Genomic DNA, 9,355 nt, shown 5'->3' with positions numbered 1-9,355 from the left:
GATGCCGCTCCAGTTTCGTTTGTTGGGAAACGCTGTTACTTTCATTTCTCCTGACTCCTCAGAAATTATGCTTTTTTCTTCATTTTCATGTTTTAGCAAGAGGAAAACATCATTTAATTAAATTAATACACATTTTGTTTGTTGTTACGTGAAGCAAATCTCTACTTATATCTATTTACAAAGAATTTAATTAATAATACTGACTGAAAATGAAATTATACAATGGCTGTTTATTTGTTTATAAACAAATGCACTGTTAGAGGAATAAAATCAAACGTATCCCACAAATTATACTTTAGAAATAAACAAGAATTTCTACATTTATTTGTATCTAATGTGTTTTCCTTCCTACGTGTATATTTATTATTTTATTTTTTAGGATTTTCATATATCTACAGTGTTTCCTTAATGGAGGTTTAGTTGGTAAGTACTGGCTTATTTTAAGTGTTTTTTTTTCTCCAAATGATTAATTTATCTTAATGTCAATTTATAAGTCTAATCATTGTTTGAGGTAAAACTTCAGCTGTGTCTCAAATTAAAAATTTCTGGAACAACAAAGAAATGGACAGTGAGTACTTGAATACCCACTTTAAAAAAGTAAGATGAAATGTATTTTATTTTAAATGTACGTTTTAAATTTTAAATACAGTATAACCCATCTGCTAACACGAGGGGTGCGCCTTCTGGTGCAATATTGCAACTGTCCACCAGAGGGCGGCAGAGATGCTGATCCGCAATGAATTTACAGCAGGACCACGGAAGTCCATGTTTCTTGAATTTACTAAAACTGAACAATTTGAAATTTTTTTGGTCCAAATAGCAAATATTTACTGATTTCAGCTTCTCAATCATGAAAAAACAATAAAAGAAAAAAGCATTTTAAATATTTGTGTTAGTTTCCAACCAATTTCAAGTGCACTAGAAAAAAAGTTGTTTTTTTTTTTTGTTTTTTTTTACATGAGTAATAGTCCAAACTGATTTATTAAATGTAAGCTTGAATATGTATTTTACATTTTATGTTGTAATAACAGCTATAAATGAATAAAGCTCAAAACATGCACTTCCTGTGAACCTCTGAGCAGAAAAAGAGGCGTCTCCTGATGTTCCCTTCATTTTTCAGACTCCTCTGCTCTGCCCCCTGCTGCCCAGCCCCTCTCCATCATGTCCACAGCTGGGAGCCAGGTGGTGCTTCCCTGCAGCTGGAAGCCCCACCAGGCAGAGGTGGGCCCTTCCAGCTGCCACGTCCAGTGGGTGTCTCCGCCGTTCACCGTCTTCGAGCAGAACAGCGAGGACAAGTGGCAGCAAGAGAGGTTTGACGGGCGGTTGGAGGTGCCTACGGTGAAGCTCCAGGCCGGGGACTGTTCTCTGATCATCAAGGACGCTCAGATCGAGGACACGGGGAGGTACGAGAGCTTCATGGTGGTGGGCGGAGCCAGGTCCATGAAGACTCGGGTCTTCATTCAGAGCGTCAAGCTCTCCGTCACCGGTGAGACAGTTGTTTCTTCTGTTTTATTCTTGGAAATGTTATTTTCGCCGATTCTCACGGCTATTTACGTTGTTGTTCCTTTCAGACAACAAATCCTGGGATTCACATCATCCAGGGGAAGACTTTGTTTTGGAGCTCCACACACGCCTCTCGTTCACAGTGGTCTTCCAGGGCAGGTAAAATGCTTATCTTAAAAAAATTGATTGAATAAAAGCACCAATAAATAAATAAAAAAACTGCTACGTTTAATTTGAAACCACTCTCAAACTGAGACATTGGTGGAACCACCATTGCTTTTATCTTTTACTTTTAATAGTGAGAATGCATTAAGCATTCACACTATTGTGATCCTGTTTAGATTTCTTATAGTTACTATACTGCTTGTGTACATTTTTCCGCATCTTATCTTGTCCCACAATTTTTGTGCCATTTCAAAAAATCATAAATCAAAACGTTCAGCTCTTTCAAAACAATCCTGTTATGACTTTTGGTATTGGTTTTACTTTAGCTTTTTGAAATATTTAGCTTTTTCTTCCATTTTTTCCTCATAGGAAATGAATTGAGCTCATTTTACTTCATATCTTTCGATGTGTTTACAACCTTTTACTGCTCCTTTCACATTTTGTTCTTTCAGCTTCCTTGTGCACATTTTTTTCAGCTACTTTCAGCTGTTTTTCAAGCTTTTTTGTGCTTCTTTAAGATTCTTTCTGCTAACTACAACATTTTTGTGCTTTTTCTAACTTATTTTTGCTCCTTTCAGCGTTTTCTGCTATTTCAGCTAGATTTTTTTTTTTTTTTTCACTCATTCAACTTTTATTTAGACGGGTTAATCCCATTGAGCCTCGAGGACTCATTTACAAGAGAGACCTGATTTCAACAAAGAATGATGACAACAATGGATAACAATGACAACAATAGACAGTTATAAAAAGGCATACAATTTTTTTTTTTTTAAATACAAAATAAGATGGCAAAGAAAGTAAAAACAGCTAGATTCTAAGGCGAATGTAGAAAACTAAAAACAGGAACATGTCTGCATTGGTCCCGGCCAGGAGTCCAACAGATGTTTAAAGCCACTTATGATGGTATGTAAATAATGTCACCGTAATCAATGGAGGGAAGGAAGGTCACAGATACGAGGAGTTTCCTAGCATTCAGGGTTAGACAGGATCTGTTTCTGAAAAAGAAACCCAGTTTAACTTTCAGCTTCTTTACCAAGTTTTCCACATGGAGCTTAAAAGAGAGATGCGAGTCGACCAAGATACTCAAATATTTGTAGGAATCAACAAAATCAATGGGGATACCATGTGAGTATATCTGTTTTATGCTAATTTCAGCTTTTTTCAGACAGTGTCCACTTTTTTGTGCTAATTTCTGCTTCTTTCAGCTTAATTGGGCAAACGTGTGTGCTTTCTGCTTTCTTCAGCTAACTTAAGCTTGTTTTACCTTTTCAGCAGTTTTTGTAAATTTTCAGATAAATTCAAGTTTTTCATAGTAACTTTTGCTACTTTCAGCCTAATTCATTACGATTTGTTATGCTTGTGCTCCTTTCAGCTTTTTTATGCTATTTCAGCTACTATTTAGCAGTCTTTATGGTAATTTTAACCTTTTCAGCTAAATCTTTATTTTTTACCTCATTTCAGCTCTGATAGTTTAAGCCTCTTTCTGCCTTTTCAGCTCTTTTTTTTAAGCTAATTTTCTAATATCTGCTCATTTCTGCTCATTTATAATACATCAGCAAAAATATGTTCTTTCTGTTTTCTTCTGTTAATTAAGCCTTGTTCTTTCATTTCAGCTACATTTCATTTCAGAATGTTTTTTTAAGCTAATTTCAGCAGTTTTTCAGCAAGTTCTTCAGCAATGAACATTCACGCTGCATTTTTGGAAATGCAATTTCTCTAGTTTATTTTATTGTGTGCTCTTGCCCACAGATTCTCTTTTTCTTCATTCATGTTCCTAATCTATAGATTTTCCCTCCCAAAGGAGATCTAGAAAGAATAAAAATGCACCTTTCTCATCATTTGCTTAAAGTTATGACACACTTGCACTGGAGAACTCCCCCATGTCTAAACTTGGATTTAAACCTACTTGTTTCCTAGTCGCAATGAGTCAGAATCTATATTTTGTAAACAGGTTATGCCAGTTGGTTGAAACATATAATTTAAATGTTTTTTTGTTGGTCTCTGTTTCGTTTTATTTCAAACCACACAACGAGAAGGACTCACCTTCCAAAATGTTTCACATTAAGAGGAATTCTTGTCTAACTGTAATAATAATGAAAATAATGATGTTTGGAGGTTTTCAGAGAAAGTTTGAAGCTGTGTGAAACACGGTGAATTTAGCATTCCTTACAGGAATCCTCACCCTCTACGTTTCATGGTAGTTTTCTTCAAGATGGCTGCCAGAGCCACATCTCGCAACTTAATGCTTCAAGTATGTAGTGCAATTACAAAACCGATTTTTAGCTCAAAAGCCGTAAAACCGACTGAGTTATAATCATGCAGGGGTTCCAAACACTGGTCCTTGTGGAACACCATCCTGCATGTTTTAGTTTTTTCTATGCTCCGACACGCCTGATTTTAATAAATGGTTGATTAACAGGCTTCTGCAGAACATGAGGAAGTAATTAAATCACTGAATCAGGTGTGTTGGAGCAGAGAAACAACTAAAACATGCAGGATGGTGTTCCTCAAGGACCAGGGTTTGGAACTGGAATCATCTAAGGTTAGTTTTCTGTGGCGGTCATCTTGAATTATGTTGACTCCAAAATCCAGTCAGTTTTTAATATAAAACTTTTGAAGAGTTTCATTAAACTCTGTCCTGTTTGTGATAAACATTAATAGATACAGTTAACTTTAATGGTAAATAACATTTTAAAAGCAAACCTTACTCTGTCGGTGGTGACTCAGCTTCTTCCACATCAAATCTGAGCTTGGTATATATAAAATAACCTGAGTTTACTAAAACGGCATAGCTGTGGTGGCCATCTTGTATGGGGCTGGCTCCAAGGAGTTGTAGATGTCCATCTAATTAGTTTCAATAACATTTGCCTAGCATTAATTAGATATTTTGCTAACGCTACAGATGCTTTGCCTTCAGCAGTGATAATAATTCCTTTAATACACAAGTTTCTCAAGCATTTCAGTGCTGCATAAACTTTGCACCTTTTGTGAACTGCGTTTACTTTGTTTTTTTTGCTTGTTTTATATTTTTAAATTAATTTTATTGCCCCTACAGGAACAACTCAGCGTGGCAAGAACTCTGGAAGAGGGGCGATGAAAACAGCGAGCGGGTGGAGAAACATCCCGTGCTCGAGCAGTTAACGATAAAGAAGCTGAGGAGGTCCGATGAAGGGATATACAAAGTTCTGAATGAAAACGGGCTCTCTGTCAGCACCGTGCAGCTCTCTGTAACAGGTGAGAACATGGTACACAAGTTGTATTTTATTTTACTCATTGTGCCTCGTTTAAATATAGTAATAATAGAGAAATAAATGTCATACAGCAGCACTAAATATTTAAAATAACATTATATCAGACTAGATGCATTAGATGATTATGAAAAGTGTATTTTACATGTATTCTTAGTATTCAATTAATATTTGCATTATTAATGTCACGTAATTTAACTCTCTCACAGAAAACTCCCCGTCTTTTAGCGCCCACCGAAAACAGGAAAACGTACCAACAGGTAAGAAAACATGAATATTTTTTACACTTTTTTCAAAACTTTTAAGTCTATTCGTTCAACCTTTATTTAAACAGATAAATCACATTGAGCCTCGAAGACTCATTTACAAGTGAGACCTGTTTGGACAGACAACAAACAGCGGTTAACTGGACACGTGTAGGAGTTGGAGGCAAAAAAAATTCCTATCAGACTTTTTTTTTTCCCTGTCTGAGAAAAAAAAAAACTAATATTAAAAAAACACCTCGCACAAACAAGCACATAGTAACGTAGACATTCTGCAGACAGAGGAGACGAGAGCGGTCAACAATGTTCATAGATGCTCTCGAGGTCACTGTGAGAGTTCTGATAAGGATGGAAAATCAGTCAATGTCCTCCGGTGAGATCCATAAACATTCTCGAGGTATGTCGAGGAATGGCCAAGAATAACGTCTATGAGAATCCAAGAGTCCTGAAATGATGACACAAAGTTTATTCAGCTGGTTCCATCTGGTTATCAGTTGGAAGTTCCTCAGGGAGCGGGTGGTGAGCGTCAGATCACATGTTCTCCAGGTGAATTCAGATAAGATGACCTTCAAGGCCAGCCAAGGGAGCCAACTTCAGATAAACACAGTTGTTTTGGGGACAGGCAGAACTTAGTGACATCTACCTTGAGTCTGTGTTGGTCCACTCGGTTTTGAAACGTCCAAAATACATGGCCACACCGATGGAACGTGACTGAGTAAAATCCCCGAGATCTGATCCATTCAGCCCAAAGCATTTGAGTCTGGGTACTCGAGACACAAACCAAGCCATCATAAAGGCAAGCAGCGTGATCGGGTCCAAATTTGCTGCCGACGACTTCCTTGATTGTAGATAAAACCAGCAACCAGCCGAATCCAAAAAACAGGAACCAGTTATCGTAAATCCAATTAAATATGCGTCCTTAAAATCCACAGATGGCAGCAGAGATAGACACATCATCAAGTCTTGCAGTCGATGAGATATCCAGCTGCGTGCGTGCCAACAGGGAAAATGGGCTCGTCTAAAGCCTCTCTTCGAAGAAATGTTGTAAATTGAGTTGAGGGACCAACTGGTCAAAACAAGTCCATAATTATGGTTCAGAGGATGTGAAGAGAGCTCACAAGCAGTTTCACAGACAGACAGAGCACAAAGCAGAGAGGGAGGGAAGCATCCGATCTCGGCGAGAGCAAGTGGTGAAATGATGAGTCTAAAACATAACTTACACTATTTTGTCTCCAAATGAATACATTTTATTAAAATATAAAAAAAAGTTTGTTCATATTAATTTCACTGTTTGAAATGGATTTGCATCAAGTGTAAATTTAGCCTTGTCTAATTATCATGTTTTAGCCTCAGAATCCAAATTAAGATGCAAGGCTTCAGGTTATTTTTGCTTTTAACCTCCACATTCTGATGTGTTTTCAGGCGAGGCAGCTAAAAGCAGCTGCTCAGCTCTCCTCATCGTTTCTCTTTTAGTTTTGAGTTTCCAGATTCATCGTCACTGAGACAGGTTCTTCTGCAGAGCGCCTGTGCTTCAAGCAACTTGCACTTTATGAGTATCGAACTCAGCTGAATGTGACCTGTGATTATTTTCTTGTGTTTGACTTTGAGTGCAGATAATTTTCAGCAAGTCTTTCTAACATGACTGTTTGAAGCCTAAAAGTCTCCTACTAATAGTTGTGGTGGTTCAAAAGCCATGTTCATTTATGAGCTTCGTTTTAATGTTTTGTAAACTTTATGGTAACTTTTAAAATCTAACAACTAACCTGACTTTTTACTGGGTTACAGAGCAAACAAGTCCTGAAACAAGTGTTGCTCAAACATCATGCAGGTGCAAGCACGACAGACAACAATGAGCTACAAACTCATTTTCATATACTTTACTTTATCTATATCTATATATATATCTATATATATATATATGTCTATCGATATCTATCTATATCACTATATATATATATCTATATATAGATATATAGATACAGTGCCTTGTGAAAGTATTCGGCCCCCTTGAACTTTTCAACCTTTTGCCACATTTCAGGCTTCAAACATAAAGATATAAAATTTTGATTTTTTGTGAAGAATCAACAACAAGTGGGACACAATTGTGAAGTGGAATGAAATTTATTAGATGTGTCAAACTTTTTTAACAAATAAAAAACTGAAAAGTGGGGTGTGCAATATTATTCGACCCCCTTGCGTTAATACTTCGTAGCGCCGCCTCTTGCTGCAGTTCCAGCTGCAAGTCTCTTGGGGTTTGTCTCTGTTAGTTTTGAACATGGAGACTGAAGTTCTGCCCATTCTTCTTTGCAAAACAGCTCGAGCTCAGTGAGGTTGGATGGAGAGCGTTTGTGAACAGCAGTCTTCAGCTCTTTCCACAGATTCTCGATTGGATTCAGGTCTGGACTTTGACTTGGCCATTCCAACACCTGGATACATTTATTTGTGAACCATTCCATTGTAGATTTGTCTTTATGTTTTGGATCATTGTCTTGTTGGAAGATAAATCTCCGTCCCAGTCTCAGGTCTCTTGCAGACTCAGACAGGTTTTCTTCCAGAATGGTCCTGTATTTGGCTCCATCCATCTTTCCATCAATTCTGACCATCTTCCCTGTCCCTGCTGATGAAAAGCAGGCCCAAACCATGATGCTGCCACCACCATGTTTGACAGTGGGGATGGTGTGTTCAGGGTGATGAGCTGTATTGCTTTTACGCCAAACAAACATATCTTTTTGCATTGTGGCCAAACAGTTGGATTTTGGTTTCATGTGACCAGAGCACCTTCTTCCACACGTTTGGTGTCTCCCAGGTGCTTGTGTAAAACTTCAAACAACACTTTTTATGGATATCTTTGAGAAATGGCTTTCTTCTTGCCACTCTTCCATAAAGGCCAGATTTGTGCAGAGTACGACTGATTGTTGTCCTATGGACAGACTCTCCCACCTCAGCTGTAGATCTCTGCAGTTCATCCAGAGTGATCATGGGCCTCTTGGCTGCATCTCTGATCAGTCTTCTCCTTGTTCCAGATGAAAGTTTAGAGGGACGGCCGGGTCTTGGTAGATTTGCAGTGGTCTGATACTCCTTCCATTTCAATATGATTGCTTGCACAGTGCTCCTTGGGATGTTTAAAGCTTGGGAAATATTTTTGTATCCAAATCCAGCTTTAAACTTCTCCACAACAGTATCTCGGACCTGCCTGGTGTGTTCCTTGGTCTTCATGATGCTCTCTGCGCTTTGCACAGAACTCTGAGACTATCACAGAGCAGGTGCATTTATACGGAGACTTGATTACACACAGGTGGATTCTATTTATCATCATCAGTCATTTGGGACAACATTGGATCATTCATAGATCCTCACTGAACTTCTGGAGTGAGTTTGCTGCACTGAAAGTAAGGGTCCGAATAATATTGCACGCCCCACTTTTCAGTTTTTTATTTGTTAAAAAAGTTTGACACATCCAATACATTTCAAAAGTTTGCTCTTTTTCATGTTAATACAACTTATTTGACTCAAACAGACCTTCTGACTGTAATGAGCATTATGTGTGTTAAACTTTAAAACCTTCCCATAGTAGTTGTTTAGTTAACTGATCAACATAAATGTAATAATCTTGGTGCAGTTATCAGAAAAAATTGGACTAAATTGGTGTATTATTGTTAAACCTGATGTTGATTTTATTTTTTTGTAGCAGAGACATTTGTTGATGTGAAATGCTGTGGAAATATCTTATATAACAATATAATAAAGAGTTAAAACTGTGCTGTGTTTTCATTTTCTTTACTTTAACTCCATAGAATGTTATTTTACAAGGGAATGACTTCGGATATTAATTTACACAAATAAATGCAACACAATGGACTTTGTACAGATGAGCAAAAAAACAAAAACAAATTCACTCAGTTACTTTCACACTAAATGAGTTCATCTTTTAAACACTAAATTCTAAACTTTGATCAGAGCGTGATGAATCTGCTCGTTACTTCCATTTAGATCAAAAACTGACGACAGCAGCTTCATTTTTTTGTAACTACAGATTGGTGATTTTCTATGAAGATTAATTAATTATTGGTTCCCAACACTGGTCCCTGAGGAACACCATCCTGCATGTTTTAGTCGTTTCCTGCCCTCACGCCTGAATCAGTCATTTAATTACTTAAGCTCTGCAGAAGCTGGTTA

The 9,355-nt window shown here is 37.4% G+C and overlaps 1 protein-coding gene across 1 annotated transcript; it reads left to right on the top strand.

Annotated features, from left to right (window-relative positions):
• Nucleotides 1-561: 561 nt before the first annotated feature.
• On the top strand, nucleotides 562-6,681 carry lgals17 (galectin 17). Its single transcript, XM_037693041.1, has 6 exons — nucleotides 562-568; nucleotides 1,121-1,486; nucleotides 1,572-1,662; nucleotides 4,724-4,902; nucleotides 5,126-5,176; nucleotides 6,602-6,681. Exons 1-6 carry the CDS (start codon nucleotides 562-564, stop codon nucleotides 6,679-6,681), a joined length of 774 nt encoding a protein of 257 aa, XP_037548969.1.
• Nucleotides 6,682-9,355: the final 2,674 nt, after the last annotated feature.

This window comes from Nematolebias whitei, chromosome 19 (assembly GCF_014905685.2).
Source record: "Nematolebias whitei isolate Nwh7 chromosome 19, NemWhi1, whole genome shotgun sequence".
Classification (NCBI taxonomy): Eukaryota; Metazoa; Chordata; class Actinopteri; order Cyprinodontiformes; family Rivulidae; genus Nematolebias; species Nematolebias whitei.
The sequence above is the reverse complement of the archived record's forward strand: the minus strand, read 5'-3'. Positions and strand labels throughout refer to the sequence as shown.